This window comes from Gossypium hirsutum, chromosome D02 (assembly GCF_007990345.1).
Source record: "Gossypium hirsutum isolate 1008001.06 chromosome D02, Gossypium_hirsutum_v2.1, whole genome shotgun sequence".
In the NCBI taxonomy this organism is placed as follows: Eukaryota; Viridiplantae; Streptophyta; class Magnoliopsida; order Malvales; family Malvaceae; genus Gossypium; species Gossypium hirsutum.
The window spans coordinates 57,100,217-57,118,055 of NC_053438.1; the positions used below are offsets into that span (position 1 = coordinate 57,100,217).

Below are 17,839 nucleotides of genomic sequence, written 5' to 3' on the forward strand. Positions count from 1 at the left end.
ACCACCCTAAGGGAAATTGGGATGGTTCCTCCAACCTGCATTATAATTATTACTATAAAGGTTATTTTGAAGTTTAGAATTATTACCTATATAATTAATTTGCTCATTCTCTATGCTAGGACCGAAGGGTAAACATTCTGGATTATTCATTCCTCCTCCATTTGCATCGCATTACATCACCAGATTACCTGCGTAGAAAAATATAAACCATCAATTTTATTATTTTGTGCTTCTGCTTGGTTTGATAACATGGTGACTACATCTAGATTAAAACCACCGACTATTTTCATCGGCTTTGTCCTCATGACTTGCCATTGATAATTATTTTGTGCCATCTCTTCTACAAACTCATAAGTTGCTTCGGATGTTTTATTGTTTAGTGTACCATCGGCTGCTACATCAATTAACTGCCTAGTTGAGGGATTCAAACCGTTGTAAAAGGTTTGAACTTTCAACCATAAAGGTAGCCCATGATGAGGGCACCTTCTCAATAAGTCATTGTATCTCTCTCATGCATCATATAATGTCTCTAAGTCGATCTGAACAAAGGAAGAGATGTCATTCCTCAACTTAGCTGTCTTAGCCGGTGGAAAGTACTTTAGAAGAAACTTCTCAATCATTTGAGCCCATATAGTGATGGAACCTCGTGGTAAAGAGTTTAACCACTATTTTGCTTTGTTCCTTAACGAGAATGGAAACAACCATATATTACTAAAGTATTAGTAATTATCATTTTCCTATTATTTAGTCGACAAATTGAAGTGATTGGTTTTAAACTAAAATTACTAAATTGGTTTTAAACCAATGAGAGAAACAATACCTAGGAAAGAATCCACCTATAATTCATCTATTATTATGAATCTGATTTAAATGATTTATTCACTTGGTATCTTGATCCGTAGAAATACCTAAATTATGCCAATATCTCTTTTGAGAGTAAGAGCAACTGATTCTAGGTTGATAAATTGAAATGTCTTTCTAATTAAAACCCCTATTATCGCATTACCTTGATCTATGGATTCCCTTATTAGATTTGACTCTAATCTGGTAGATTTATGTCGTTCTATTTCTAGGATTGCATGCAACTCCACTCAATTATGCTAAATCTACTCTTAAGCATGGACGTTTCCTCCTCTGATTTAAGCACATTAAACATGAATTAATATTCCAAAAATATTAAAATAAGAAATAAGCACACATAACTGAAAACAAAAATCAAGTATTTATCGCATAAAACAGAAATCAAATAAGAGAATTCATCATAGATTTCATCCTCCCTAGGTATCTAGGGAATTAGTTCATAATTCTGAATAAAAACATCTCAAAGTCAGAATAACCACAAGAAATAAAGAAACTCATAAAAACTTCAAAGGAAATTAAAAGGATGTCTTTGATCTTGACGGAAATTTGCTTCAAAGTTGGCTTCAATAGTGTTCTTTGAGTTGTTTTCTTTAATATTATCTGATGGCTCTCATATCTCTTCTTCTAATTGGTATTTATAGACTTTATAATGCTTATAAAGCCTAAAAATTATGTATTTCCACGTGTTTGAGAAGTTGCAAAATCGACACGGTCTGGCAGATGGTCGTGTGTCTAGCCCGTGTGGCTCACATGGTCGTGTGTCTAACTCGTGTGGGAAGGCCCAACCCGTGTGCCTCCTAAAATCTACTCTTTTTGTCTGATTTTTACTTATTTTTTGCTCCATTTGCTCTCAAATGCTCACCTAAGTATAAAAACATGAATTCAAAGAAGTAGAAGCATAAAATTTACCATTTTGCATGAATAATCATCCAAAAACGAATTAAGAACGGGCTTAGAATATGTTACTTTTGTCGCTTATCAACAACCTTTGAGGATAAGCTTTAATCTTACAACTCCCTTAAGATCTCTACCCAAATATTAAGATTGCAACTCCGTTAAAGTTTCTACCCAAACCTTAAGACTCAAACCTCTTAAAGAGAATAACAAATAAGCAAGCTAAGAAATAACCCTTACAAGATCAGAGTGTTTGCAAATTAAACACAATATAAAGAGAAACACTTGAGGTGAATGAATATAATGAAAGCTCACAAGTGTGTATTAGAAAATTGTTGAGAATAAAAAACACAAGGTTGTTTTTTATTGAACTTTAAGCTTAATAATCTCTCTTGTTGTTGTAAGGCCTTTGAAAGATGGTATTTATACCTCCTAATTGATTTCCAACCGTTGTGGTTGTTAGAGAAATGAATAGAGCCATTGGGGATGAAATAACCAATACATTTAATTCTCCTGTAACCACGAGTATCGATACTTGCTAACAAAGTATAAAAAATTTTAGAAATTAATGCAAAATTTGATAACCATTGGAGCCAGAGATATCGATACCAAAGAAAATATATTGATACCAATTAAAAGGTATTGATACTGGATCGATACTTGGCTAGATTGTCTGAAAGTCATAATGCCATTTTAGTATCGATTTTTAGAGAGGTGTCGATAAAATTAAAAAACTATCGATATTGGCAAAAAGCATCAATACTTTTTGGCTTGGAGCAATACTAACTTGTTTTAAAGCAATTTTAACTCGATTGAAACCATTTTAACTTGATTAAAAGTTTATTCAAAATTTTTTCTAAGAGTTCAAAATAGTAGGTTCAAATTATCTCTCTTAAACATCATTTGAAATACAATTTTGTCAATTTTTGTTCAACTTTATCTTTTATTCAAAAACATTTTAATTTTTTTATATCAAAACACATTATCATAAAGCTTGGTATAACAATATCCCCCTTTTTGATATAACAAAATATTTGGTAAATTTGTTTTTGAATAATTTACCCCCTTTATAAAAGTCATTTTCAATTTAAGGCTTAGTGAACTTTTAAGAGAAAGTTTGAAATTCATCTTTACTTAGAAAAAGAATGGTCACTAAATTTATATAATTTGTATAATTTCAATTAAGCACAATATCAATCATTAATCAAATTATCTTTGTTGATAATTTACCTTTACTATCAACAATTTACCTTTGCTTTCTCTCATTCTTGTTATGTAAAAAATGAGCAAATAAAGATTAGGAGAAAAGATGGTTAGTTCAAGAATTTAGAAATAAGAATTAACAAGAATTCATATAGCTTTTGGCGTAAGGTATATAGCATGTAAGTGCAAGAAGACAAATTATACAGAAAACATAGTCATTTGAATAAACAAGCATATAAGATTTTGGCATAAATATACGATAAATAAACACTAAGTGCAACACACCATAGTTATAGGAAATAAACAAAATAGTAGTGCAAATGTCATGAAAATGGCATGAAAGTGCAATGATTATCCTAATCATCATTATTATGAGAAAATGGAAGATGATGATCTAAAAACGAAGCCATTTGCAAATCTAACGAAGAAAGCCTAGATTTAATGTCATCTCGAAATCCTCGAAGATCATTACTCAAAGAGTGAATGGCATCAAGAATGGAAACGTTGATGTTGGAAGAGGATGTAGCAACATGAGGTTGAGAAATCGGTGGAGGAACATGCTCTGGTGCAAGAACATCCTCGTAAACGCCTTCAACATCATCTTCTTCATGAGTTGCTGAAAGTTCACTCTTTAACTAGTCTTTGGTGTTAGGATTGAAATAGTAACTAGCATGACGAAGGGCCCCATAACTAAGATGTTGATTAGAAATGATAAGGGTGCTTCCACTAGTGTTAATCTTTAACTGCCTAAAGATGTATGACAAATAAGTGCCATGAGAAAGGGTGTTTTTTGTAGACATTGCCCTCCCAATATCTTTAGTTACGTCATTAAACAATAAAAGTGCGAGGTCAGAACACCTATCGGATTGTACACAATTGACCCACCAATAATCAATGGAGCAAAGGATGACATGCTTTTTTATAGGTCTAAGGATCCAAGTGATGATAAGATGAAGGACATGATCATGAATATTGAGTTTGGACATATATCTGGACTCAATATAAAGAGCGAGGTTGTAGGCACCTCTTTCATTGGATTCACCTTTGAAGGATAAATTTAGAAATTTTCCAAAATCTTCTAATGTTAGGCGAATCAAGGTATTCATTAGAAATGATTTTATAGAAATAACAGTTTCGCCTAACTCATCATGTTCGAATTTGACATTAGAGTAAAAAAAACTTGAACAAGATTAAGGTAATTAGGCGAGTGAATTTTGAAGAAATCAATCAAACCCCAAGCACGAAAATTTGGACGATAAGAGAAATTTATGGTTTTTAACATATCAAAATCTAGCTTTCTAGACTCCCAAACACACTTAGACACAAATTTTCTATTAAAACGTTCTCATTCTGCTTTGGAATGAAAATACTCACATAGAGACGGTCTAGACCCACTTGAAGGATTAGAAGAGGAGGCATCGGTTCTTAGACGCTTTTTAGGGGCTTGTAAAAAATTTCGTTGAGGATTTTTATCAAGGGTTTGAAACGAATTTTTTAGAAAACTTTTAGAAATAGACAACCCCCTGCAATAATACACAATTTATAGATTCCAAATCAACCTAAAATCTCATCAAAATTCAAGATTTTAACCTACATTTCATAAAATTTTAAAATAGGAAAAGTTTAGGTTTTACCTCAAAATTGTTGAAATATTGAAAAACTTGAAGCAATGTTGAGGAAAGCTTGATACAATGGTGTTAGAAAGTGTTTTGGAGTAAAGATTTAGTGAAAAAGTGGAAGGATTTGTGAATAATTTAAGTAAGAGTTGAAAGGGTTTTTGAATGGTTTCAAGGTTTTAAAATTATTTTGAAATCTCCCCGATGCAAGAATGATTAAAACCCAACAGGTATCGATGTTTTTAAATGGGTATAGATAATTTTTATCAAGTATCGATAATTTTAGAAAGGTATCGATACCAAATGTCCATTCTCTTTTCCAAGTGTAGTAATTTTCCAAAAAGCAATTTTTGAAGTCCTAATGTACTCTAAAGTCCTGAATTGACTCTTAGATAAATTCTAATGTTTTCATGTGCATGAAAATGCAGGAATTAAGCGAAATTCATATGATTCATAGAGTATTACAAATTCATAAAAAAATGACTAAGTTAATCAACTAAAGTTCAATCAAGCAAGTTCAAAGGTATCAAAAATAAATTATGCTAGACAAATATGGTCAAAATAGATTAATCAAACACTTTAAACTCCCTCTATCTTTTTGCATATAAGAACCATGGAATCATGCAAGCATGTTTTTTCAATACATCTTAAATCATATACAGTTTAAAAATCATTCAAAGTGCATAGTAAAGATTAAACACAAAGTCAAGGCAAGATGGTTAAACTTAGTTCTCTCCTAAGTGTCCAATTTTTTTCTTATCTAATGGTTTTGTAAAAATATCAACTAATTGATACAAAGTGTCAACAAACTTTAGAACAATATCACCTCTTTGGACATGATCTCTAATGAAATGATGTATTATTTCAATGTGTTTAGTTCTAGAATGTTGGATAGGATTTTTAGTGCGACAAATAACACTTTGATAGAATGGTATCTACATCAATTCCATAGTCCTTAAGTTTTTGTTTCATCCATAAAACTTGAGCACAACAACTACCAACGGAAATGTATTTTGCTTCGATGGTGGATAGCGCAACACTATTTTGTTTATTTGAAAACCATTAAATTAACATGTCACCTAAGAATTGAGAAGTATCGAAGGTGTTCTTCCTATCTAATTTGCAACCTCCAAAATCCGCATATGAGAAAGTATGCAAGCTAAAGTATGAATCTCTAGGATACCAATGTCCTAAATTATGAGTGTCTCTAAGGTACCTAAAAATTCTCTTAACGACTTGTAAATGTGATTCATTAGGGCATGATTGATATCTAGCACACAAGCAACCACTAAACATAATATCCGGTCTACTTGTGTCAAGATAAAGCAATGTGCCAATCATGGATCTATATACCTTAATATCAACACATTTACCTTCATCATCTTTGTCAAGCTTTGTTGAAGGGCTTATTGAAGTGGCTTGAGGTTTGAGGATGTCCATCCAAAACTTCTTGAATATTTTCCACACTTCAACTACTAAAATACTTAAATCAATTGAAATCATTTTAACTTGATTAAAAGTTGATTCAAAAAGTTTTCTAAGAGTTCAAAATAGTAAGTTCAACATTATATCTCTTAGGCATCATTTGAAATACAATTTTGCCAATTTTTGTTCAACTTTAGCTTTTCTTCAAAAATAATTTAATTTATTATAACAAAACACATTATCAAATAAAGAAATTTTATATTCCTAGATTGTTCTATAAAGAATTACTATAGAATTTTTTATAAAAATTGATATTCTTGCTATACTCCGCTCAATGCTCAGTGAATTGTTTCTATTAGTGCAAAACGTAGACAATCATTGGGCTTCATTGTATCATCGAGGTCATTTGGCATTAGCTCTTTTGGACACTATAATATAAGTGGAGGCGAATAGAACTTTAAAGAAAGTGGTGTTGATACACACCTTGAAGTCTTCATTAATTTCTCATAAGTTCATTTTTATCCCCACACACCAACATACTGTACGTATTAATTATAAAATACACACCTTGAAACCTTCGTTAATTTCTCATAAGCTCATTGTTCTACACACCAACATACTGTACATATTAATCATAGTAATCATACATCCATAAAAAGCAATATACATCTTATACATACGTCAAAATTAAAAAAAATGGAAATAAAATTATTTTACCGAGATATCATAAAATACGAAATCTTATAATTAATGACAATATGGGAAACAAAGTGATTTGATGGGCACTTTTTCAATTTCAAAATTTTAAGGATTTAAAAAAAATTGAAGGATTAAAATTGATATTTTACAAGGTGAGGAAGATATATAAAAATTAAAATTTCAACTTTCGATTAAATTGAAGGGTCGGTGCAAGTGAGAGGCTAGGATGGTAGCACGTGGATTGACCAAGGCGAGCAACGATGGTGTAGGAACGATGTAGCGGCCAAACCGAAAAAAGAATGATGGAAAAAGAGAAAAAAGGAAAAATTTTGGGTTAAGAACCTCCAATTTTGAGTGGGATTTTTTGTGTTTCTTTTTTGTGTCACTTTTTCATACAAATTAATTTACTATTTATAGTAAAAACACCTTAAAAATCCCAGATTAATGCAACTTAATGATTTAACTAATCTACAAGATAAAAATTGAAAAATAAATAAATAAATAAAAACTATTTATATTAAATTAAATTAAATTAGTCTAAGAAAATAATAATAAAATAATATATGTATATAAATTCATCTACCTCTTAATTAATTAATAATAAAGTCCATAAGTATTCTAGTATAGTTCTAATAATAATCACCCTATTCTAATAATTATCCTAAAAAAATTTTAATAACATAAAATCATATTCTAAATAAACTATAATAATAATAATAATAACCAACACATATATGATTATAATATTTTTTTCAAATAAGAAATTTAAATTTAGTATGATTTTCATAACTTTTGTTTTGATATAACTACTATGATATTTTTTTTCACTTTTGTAAATTGATTATAATTATTTTTAAATGCCAATTAAATAATATGATGGAATATAACGAGTATTATTGTCAGTTCAAAAAAAATTTTAAACTCATGTTTTTATATATACTAGCTTCTAATACACAATCGTTGTATGTGATTTCAAACATTTAATTCTTAATTAGTTTTTAAATAAAATATTTTTAATTATCATTACCTATCATAGATAATGATATTTTCTTTCAATTTTTAAATAATATACAAATTTGAATTTATATAAAAAATAAACTATAATATTATTTGAAAAAAATATATATATATATATAGGTAAAGCAACATGCAATAATTTTAATAACAGTTCATGATAAATATGAAGAATATACACAATTTATAGATTTTTTAAAAAAATTGCAAAAATTACAAATGCAATTATACATAAAAACGTATACAAATGCTAGTTTCTTTTAATTTTTTAAACAATTTTAATAGTGTTCAATAAAAATAATAAAATAAATTATACATAAAAATATACACCAATTTATAAGTGAAAAAATATACTTAATTATATCCATAAAAATGTACTTAAAAATACATATTACAATATACAAACAATGTTATAAAATAATAGATAAGAATATACACGGGTTATGCATAAATGTGCATAAAATAATATTAATCTCAAGACATTCATGAAAATATAAATAAATTTATTATGCTTATTATCCTAAAGAAATAATTTATCATCAGATATAATTATTACATAAAAGAGTTATACATCAAGTTTATTCTTTAAATCGATAATTATAAATAAACCATACTTATAATGTAAATATTAATCATACCAATCAAATATCTATAAAGAGAAATATATCATATACATACGTAAAACAAAATTAGAAGTAAAATTGACTTTACCAAGATTACGGAACCTTAGAATTAACCACAATATGAGGAACAGATTTATTTGACCAGCAATTTTGCAATTTCAGCATTTTAAGAGTTTTAAAAAAAAATTTGAAGGACTAAATTTGACATTTAAAAGGCGAGGAAGAAATAAAATGGGAAGCCCTTATTTAAAATTTGAATTTTCAAAGTCCAATTAAACCGAAAAGGCAAGAGATTAGGATTGTCATTTTTTTAATATAATAATAAATAAAATAAAATAAAACATGAAAATTTCATCTCTTTTTTATATCGACGCGTTCTGTAGTCGGAGAACCCAAAACACTTCGATTATTGGCAACAAAAACTCCAAAAGACTGATGGATAATATGCAGATACAAAATAAAATATAAAAAAAAGAAATGCAAAGCAACCACTAAAGGAAGAAAATAATGTCAATAATAGTATTAATAAATAATGTTATATAATAAATAAATAAAAAGAAATGAATGAATAAAGGCTACCTGACACGGGTTGGATGAAACGGGTACGATGACTTGGGACAGCGGTGATGGAGGCACGACAGGGTAGGAGCGACGGCGTCGGGGCTGAGACAGTTGTTCAGGGTAAAAAGTTGCGTCGATGAGTAGCTAAGGGTCGAGGCAGGCGAAAGGCTGGGACAGTAGCAAACGGATCGATCGAGGCGGGCAACGGTGATGTAGGAACAGTGCAACGACCGAACTAAGGAGAAGAAAGATGGAAAAAGAGAAGGGAAAATTTGGGTTAAGGACATCTGATTTTGAGTGGAAATTTTTGTGTTCTCTTTTTCGTTTTTTGTCCCTTTCTCATGCAAATTAACTCATTATTTATAGTAAAGAAACTTAATAGTTCTAGATTAATCTAACTTAATAGTTGGTTCCCAACCCCTAATAGGAAGATAAATAAGTTTTAGTGCGCTCAAGTTCACGTCTTCCTATACTGATAATAATATTGATGTCAACCGAACTAAGGCTTTATTGATATAATATATGAATATAAAATAATACTATTTCATTTAACTCCTAATTATCCTAATTTATTAATGATATTATTAATAAGATCCATAAGTATCTTAATATAATTCTAATAATAATCATTTTATCTTAAGAAAATTTAATAGCATAAAATCCCATTCTAAATAAACTATAATAATAATGATAATAATAAAGAAACCACTAACACACACTAAACTTTAAAATAAATTTGTCACATCTCAAAAATCAGGTTAGTAAAATTGGATATTAGATTGTGGTCTTGAGAGAAAAATTGGGTTTAACATCATAGAAATTAAAATAGGATAAAATGATTAATTAAATAATAATGGTAATAATAAAATATTAAAATAATTATTGGGTCTAAAAATTGGGTGGTGAAAATTTGGATTAGGTGTTCAATTATTAAATAACTTAAAACAGATTTTAAAAATAAAATCGGGTTTGAAAATAATTGAGAAAAATGTGTTTTAATTAAAATAAGGACTGATTTGAAAAATAAAAAAAACTAGGAATTTTTAAAAGACAACTTCCCCTTAATTTAAAAAAAATGTTCATCTTCTTCCCCTTTAAAAACACCCAGGTTCCATTCAAACAAGTTGCCAAATTCAAATCTGATATTTTCTATCAAAATTAATTTATCCTTGGTGATTTCCTAGCTATACAAACACCTCAACACCTTCCAATTTTAAAGAAAAATCATTAAATCCTCATTGTTCTTCTCACCTTCAACTTCGAATTAGCTCCACAACTTATTGTTTTCTTTAAATTGAGGTAATGTCTTGACTTATTATGATTAGATTAAGGTTGTTATTTTTCTAATTTGGAATTTAACTGAGTGTGTTGATAGTTTTTAAGGTTTAAAGCTTTTTAATCAAATTTTGGTTCAACATGGTGAAATCTGAAATAATGAGTAAACCTGCTATTTTTGATTGATTTCTAATCTGTTTTTAACTAAATAGAAGGTATTTGAACTCAATTTGACAAATCGGTATCCAATTTTATAGCTTGTTTGGTTTGGTGTATTGGCATAGCCAATACACCCCTAATCGGTGGGCCCCACCTAATCCGGGTGTAACACGTCGTTTGGTTTGATGTATTGGTAATACGCACCTAATCCATTACCTTCTTAATCGGTGAAAACCACCGATTTCTATTCCCCCCTCTTTGCCCAGATTAGCTACCGATTGAGCATCACCTCCCTGATTTGCCCTCCCCCCATCCCCTTGTTTCTCTTCTGTTCCTTCATCCGATTTCCTTCCTTATTTTTTTGCTTTTGTTTTCTGCCGATTTCCTCCCAGTCCATTACGCCTCTTTGCTGCCGATTTGTTCCCTCCGTTTCCTTTCTTTTCTTTTTCGCTCTGCCACTCTTTCGATTGCCTTCTCAACCAGTCGACCTTCTTCTTCTCAACCAGTCTCCAGGTTACTGCAACTGAAAGGTAAAGGAATGGAATCACTGTAATGAGTTTCAACTCTCTCTTTTCTTTTCTTTTCTTTTCTAACTCTCTTTTCCTCTCTGTAATTAGTTTCAATGGCTGCCTTGTAGTGTCTTTAGCTTAATTCTAGGTTAGCAGATTCGAATCACTGTCACCGTAGAAAGAAACCAACGGTGAAACCAAAAAAGCCGACGATATCCCCACTGTCACCGTAGCCATCGCTGGTTCTATCGTCGACAACGCTCAGTCTCTCGAGCTCGCCACTCGAGTAATGGAAAATCCCTCTGTTTCTCTTCACTCTTTCTACCCTATGTTACAAATTTTCATTTAATTTCTCATTTTTCTTTCAGTTGGCGAGTCAAATTGCTCGTGCTGCTACTATTTTTCAGATCAATGAGTTTTTTTAACCTAATTTCTTATTTGTTTAATGGTCTAATTATTGTTTTAGGCCATCTATTATGCTGAAATTTGAGATGTTGCCTCCACTTGATGCTCCACATCATCTGCGTAAGCATGAGTGGGCTCCCTACCGGGAAGGTAAAGTTTGGCTGCTGCCTTTTGTAATTGTTATAGGTTTCTTACTAGGTCTATAATTGTTAAAAGGTGAATTGTAGGAAGGATAGATGCGGACAGATAAATTGATATGCTTTTTAAATGTAAAGAGCTTGGATGTAATTTGTATGGGGAATTGATTGGAAACTGAGGTTACATGCTTTTATAAAGAAATGATAAGGTTAGGTTAGGTTCCAGATTGTTAGGAACTTGGGTGAAGTTTCTATGGGGAATCTTAGCAATCTGTTGCCTACTAGAAGACATGCTTGATCAATGGTGAGCCTAAATTGAATCTTTGGCTGACTTCATTTGTTGCGATAACTTTATAGGTGTCACACTTGAGGAAAAACACACAAGCTCTGTGGGAACAGTGGTCGATTTAGGTTTAGATAAGGTATGTCTGTTCTTGTGCGAGTGTGACTCACTTTAACTTGCTGCCTGCATAATTTCTTTTCTTTTTAATCAAGCGGCAAATTTTAACCTTAATAGGCAAATTTTAATGATAGCTATCAACTTATTTGACCACATACTGGTCCTTAATGGCTATATTATCCTGAAAATCTTCTTGTTTGCCCCTTGAAGTTGTTAATGGCTTACGGTTATTGTCTTTTTTCTTTCGTACTTTTGGCTCAAACTTCTTTTTGAGCATAGAAGTTATAAATGGAAAGAAATTAAGTCTGTTGATGAACATTTATTAATTCTTAGTTGCTAATTTCATGCTGTTCAATTATGTGATGATTCATTTTTCTTGAATTACATGTGTATCAGATGTGCATCGATGTCCAGCTAACATAATCATTAAGCATTCTTATCTAAGTAAAGTATTTGGAAATAAAGACAAGAATTGTTGATAATTCTGTCTCAGGATTAGGTTTTTAGTGGTAAGGTTTAGGGTAGGCCATGAATCAGGACAGTTCCATGCTCATGGATTCTATAGCTTATTTTGAGAGTGGTCAGAGTTTCATATTTTTGGCACAATGAATCGGAATTATTAATCTCATTTATGACTTGCTTACTTTCAAGAGTTCACTTGTGTTTCAGTCCTTAGGCAGAATTTGTATGTAGGAACTGTTTGTGGGTTGACTTGCCACCTTGATGAGGATCTCTATTATGGGACTTGGGTGTAACTAAATGTTTCTGATAGCAGGAAGATGTGTATGAAGAACATGGGTTTAGGTAGTTGTTCTGGTTTCTCAGGGTGTTGTATATTCTGAGTTTTGCTATGATTCAACTGATTCCTTGGTGGTAGATTTTGGTCAGGGGATTCTGAAGTTTGGATTGTGGTTTTATCTGTCAATCTCGAGTGAGGATCTTTAGCTAATTGTTCCGAGTGCTGAGAGTAATCTACTGCAGTAGTCTCTGTCGATCTCGAGGGATGATTTTTAGCTAATCACGGTTATATGCTTGCTTGTTATATGCTTGTTATGTTATGTTGCTTGCTTGTTATATGATTTTAGGAAAATCAAATAATGATGATTATTTGATATATTCATTTACTTGCAAATTGCAGTACAAAATGCAATACAAAATGGGTCTTTCTGTTTATGGTTCATTTGAGGTTTCAATGTTTATGGAGAATTCATAGCTGCAACAGTTCACCCTAATAAACTAGAGCGTGAGGAGCATCTCGTTGCTGCATTCCGATACTTTGATAAGGATGGAAGTGGGTATATTACAGTTGATGAGCTTCAACAAGCTTGTGTTGAGCATAACATGACAGATGTTTTACTCGAGGATATAATCAGAGAAGTTGATCAAGATAATGTAAGCCATATTCTCGAGCTAGCTGATTTGCTTCATCGATTTTTATAGTTATTCTCTTATATGATTGAGAGTAAATGGTAATAGCAGGGTACAATGTCTAAGTACATTTGCAGGTCCTCGATCCTCATTGCACTTCTTTTATCAGTTGGAATAAGTCTTCTTTTTTATCCTTTGATCGATGATTTAAGTTTTGATTTTCTGCTTCTACAGGATGGAAGAATCGATTATGGTGAATTTGTTGCTATGGTACTAATTTTCAGTTTGTTGGCAGATTGTACAGCAGATCCAGAATATGATGACTCATGACAAAAGCGATCGGGAAACGGTTTTGGTTCGTCGTATGCTCCAGGACGAGTTACTTGATGTTGTTTGTTTGAAGCATTAGAGAGATGCTGTTGGTTAATGGAATGCCATAGGTTTTGTAAAACTTTGAGGAGTGTGGAACTGTTAAAGTTATTCAAAATTAACAAGCTCAATATAAAGCAACAAATTTATATTAGATTCGCAGAATATACTTGCTGCATAAATGCCTTTGATTTCCATAAGTTCATATTTAAAGTTGGAATTTATAAATGTTTCAATGAGTATATGCTGCCACAGTTTATAGGATCTTAGAGAAATGTAATTTTCACTAACACAAATTACTCTTCTTTGCGGCTTAATTTAACTTTTAACACTAGTAATTTGCCACTAAATTTATTTCTTTTTACAAAATATTTAGAAAAAATATTAAATTATATTTAGAAAAACTATATTTAATATTAATTATTTCAAATTATATTTTATAGTATCATATATTATGATTTGAGTAAATTCATATAAGAATATTGATTATTAAGAATTTTATTATAAATTATATATTTTAATTAAAATATATTTAATAATAATTATGTTAAAATATGATTAAATTATTTATTACTGATAATAATAATCTTATTAAAATTTAAATAACAATAACAATAATCATTTACCAAAACAATTTTATGCTAAGGGTATTCTAGTCATTTTAGTTTTTTCCATTATGCTATTACACCTCTATTCCATTCAACCAAACACAAGATTACTATTACGCCTCTATTCCATTACATTCAACCAAACAGTGGATTAGCTATTACACCTCTAATCCAATACACCTCTAATCCCAATACACCTCTAATCCAATACACCTCCAATCCAATACAGCGAACCAAATGCACCCTTAATGACTTTCAAATTTCCCCCTTTTGTGTGTTCAAACAAGCTTGATTTTTTCGAAAACTTTAAATTCATGAGATTAGGTAGAATTAAAGGTTTAAATTTTAAATTAGATGATATTTAGGAATATTAGAATCGAAATTAAGGCTTAGAGATAAAGTTTGAGTGGTTAAACACCTATTTCGGCAAAACTAGTTAAATTTTCGGTATGAGAAAAGTGAGCTTAGAGTGGTGATTTTGATGCTCTTTTTTTTTAGTTTAAGGCTGTTAATAATGATATTTTATTGTATTTAATGTGTATGCAAAGTTTCGGATTCATTGGGAGGTTTCACGAGCAATGCGAAAGGGAAAGAAAAGCTTGTTTGACATTGTTGTGCAAGAGGTATTAACTAAGGTGAGTGGTTTGATATAATACATTTAAACTCCAATACATAGGCTAAGGTAACATATGCGAGTCCCCTGCTTAATTAATATGTAAACATTGATTTCTCCCAGTGCAAACGATTGCAATTTTGTTGATTGTTTGGTACGCATGTTGTGCAATTTTAATAAGCCAAATGCATGAATTTAAAATGTGCGTGTAGTTATAAGAATAAAATAGGTAGATTGTAACTGTAAATAATGTAGTTGACGTGATAAATGTGTGTGAATTGTGCATCTAATTATTGCATTTGTGTGTGAGTTAAATATTAAAGGTGAGTTGAAGTACTAAAATGTATGTGCATATATATAATAGATACGTATAGGAGTTTTGTTATTTATATATAATATACGGGTTTCGGTGTTATATATAATATATATGAGTGGATTTTCTAATATATATGCGTCCATGGGTGATATATAATATATATATGGGTGCATAGGTGTTGTATGTATATATATTTGTTTGGGTCTGCTATATACATAGTACATATATATGTGTGGTTTTGCTATATATAATATATATGTGGGTTTTATTATATATAATATATATATATGCATTTATAGGTTTTGTATTATCTAATATATATAAATGTATATGAGACTTTTTAATGTATGCTAAACATTTGAAAAGACAAAGGCCACTAAATAGGTATGTATATATATGTAATATATATTCATATATGGTTTTGTAATGCTTGCAAACGGTTATAAAAAATATATAATGTAGACTTCTATAATATGCGAATTTGATTGATAATGCACATTTATGCATGCACGAACCCATAAGTGAATTATGAGTTTTACGATATTGCAAGCTTTGATTAGTACAAAATTATATTATTGTGAAATGTTAAGTGCGAGCTCAACTATAGTGTGAGCCAATTATATTTGTAAATTATGTTATATTTTAAACCATGTTAACTTGGTGAATTATATTATTATGGGCAACTATGTTAATTTGGTGATTTGTATTAATATGGTGAACTGTATTAATTTGCCAGACTATGTATTGTGAGGTTTTGAGTTGTATTGCGTGCCCTATGCTAAATAAAATATGCGAACAATAATTTATGTAAGCTATGACATGACATGTGAATTGTGATTATGAGTGCAATATATGTTGCATGAAAGTTATATTATTTGCGAGCCATGCTCTATTACGAATTGTGAATTGAGAATTGTGTTATAATGTGTGAGCTCTACTTAATTGCGAGCCGTATTATATTGAATATTGTGAATGTGTTAAAGAGATATTTTGGCATTGTGACCTTATGAAACCATTGGATATAGTTGGCATGCTATAGAATTGTAAGTACTCACCCTCACTATTGCAATGGACATTGTGGCCCGAGATGCGTTGGAGAGATAAGAGAATGTTGAGCATAGCTCCATTTACCATAGATAGCGTCATGTGTTTAGAGAGTGTGAGCATTGCGTAAGGCTCTTTGAGTCCAAAAGTAATGAGTGTTTTGGAGATCCGTTTATCTAATGTGTGGTGATAGAGTCCCCTATATGTTTCATAATCACAGAAATGCCAATTTATCATTATTTGAAATGTATGAGTTATAATGGAGTATGAACTATTATTTTGCATGGATTGTTATTCGGTATGAATTGTTATTTCATATGAACTATTATTTTGCATGAGTTGTCATTTGGTATGAACTGTTATTATATATGAACATATGTTTTATGCGAATTGATAATTTACGTGATCTGCCCATTTTATGCAAATTACTTACTATATGTGCACTGCTAATTTTATGAGAACTATTATGTCCTGTGAGTTACTATTTGTGTAGACTGTAATAATATGTAAATCGTTATAGCATGTCACCCTTTAACCTAACTGATGCGTTTATTTGTAGTATGTTTGAGCACTCACTGAGTTTCAATAAGCTCGCCCACTCTTTTATAATATCGCAGTGATTTAACTTGTGAAGAGGCAGGGAAGTGAGTCATCCAAGTGATCCAAATCGAGGCTATACCTGGGTATGTCGTTATGTTCCCAAACCCAATGAGGAAGACAATGTGGGACCAAATTATGGGATTTAGAATTACACTTAGTTATAATTGTCGGGTTGTAATTAGACATTATGGACTATTTAATTGGTTTAATTTGGAACTTTTACTAGTGCTTTAGATAAATGATTGAATGGTAGATTATGATTGCTTGATGAATGCTTTGATTAATTGATTGACTAACTCGTAAGTGCAGGTGGAAGAGCCATTGAACATTGAGGTAAGACTTAGATGTTAAAGGTGTGTTTTAGAAAACAATTGAATGTTTAGTATGCATGAATGTAAAATTGGACTAACTACGTAAATTATTAGTTGCCTACGAACTAATTAAATGATGATTTTATGAAGTAATGCAAGATGTTTTAAGCAAACTTTGTAATAGCCTGATTTTAGGCCTAGTTGGAACAGTGGTTTCAGGACCACAAATCCGACGAGAAAAAAAAATGTAATGGCCTGAATTTTCAGAGGTGTCAGAACGGTGATTCGAGATCACTAAATACGACAAATGGGTAGAAAATATTATTAATTTAGTAAGTATAAGTTAAATGTGAAGTTAGGAAAATTTTTGAAATAGTGAATAGTGCACTAGAAATAAATATTAAAATAATTAGAATCGAAATGAGGTATCAAGACCTCGGGGATTTTAAACCGAGCCATAAATATTTTTATAAATATTTATGGAGTGTTAAAAAGTTAGTATTAAAGTTTCGTTAAGAAATTTTAAAGTTCCGATAATTAATTGAACAAGAAGGACTAAATTGTAACAAATGCAAAATTTTGAGAAATGATTAAATAGCTTAAATGATAAAAGGAAGAGGGCTTAAAAGGCAAATAGACCCAAGGTCTATTTGGGCTGGACGGAAAAGGCATGAAATCAGCAAGAAAGTGAGAAGAATTAAGGGCAAAATTAGAATATTGCAAAATTTGCTTAATAAAGTTAGGACCCAAGTGGAATTATCTAGATTTCTCTTCATTTTTCTGAATTCTCATCAGCTAAAACACCATGGAAGGGCTTCTTCAAGCTGGT

The 17,839-nt window shown here is 30.7% G+C and overlaps 1 protein-coding gene, 1 long non-coding RNA gene and 1 other non-coding gene across 3 annotated transcripts; all 3 read left to right on the top strand.

Annotated features, from left to right (window-relative positions):
• The first annotated feature begins 465 nt into the window (after positions 1-465).
• LOC121215082 (small nucleolar RNA R71) lies at positions 466-572 on the top strand. The gene has a single exon (XR_005910814.1). It is a non-coding gene; the product is annotated as a small nucleolar RNA R71 (small nucleolar RNA).
• Positions 573-10,522: 9,950 nt separating this feature from the next.
• Positions 10,523-11,396, top strand: LOC121214726 (uncharacterized). The gene is made up of 3 exons (XR_005910450.1): positions 10,523-10,860; positions 10,968-11,125; positions 11,306-11,396. It is a non-coding gene; the product is annotated as an uncharacterized lncRNA (long non-coding RNA).
• A 913-nt stretch (positions 11,397-12,309) lies between these two features.
• LOC107907904 (calcineurin subunit B-like) lies at positions 12,310-13,516 on the top strand. Its single transcript, XM_041088343.1, has 5 exons — positions 12,310-12,361; positions 12,451-12,530; positions 12,607-12,712; positions 12,968-13,173; positions 13,384-13,516. The coding sequence occupies exons 1-5, from the start codon at positions 12,310-12,312 to the stop codon at positions 13,477-13,479; spliced, it is 540 nt and encodes a 179-aa protein (XP_040944277.1). The 3' UTR covers positions 13,480-13,516.
• Positions 13,517-17,839: the final 4,323 nt, after the last annotated feature.

Coding starts and splice junctions, on each gene's coding strand:
- LOC107907904 (XM_041088343.1), top strand. CDS start 12,310: ATGAATCAGGACAGTTCCATGCTCATGGATTCTATAGCTTATTTTGAG. Junction 12,531..12,606: donor ATCTCTATTATGGGACTTGG/GTGTAACTAAAT, acceptor CTGGTTTCTCAG/GGTGTTGTATATTCTGAGTT. Junction 13,174..13,383: donor GAGAAGTTGATCAAGATAAT/GTAAGCCATATT, acceptor CTGCTTCTACAG/GATGGAAGAATCGATTATGG.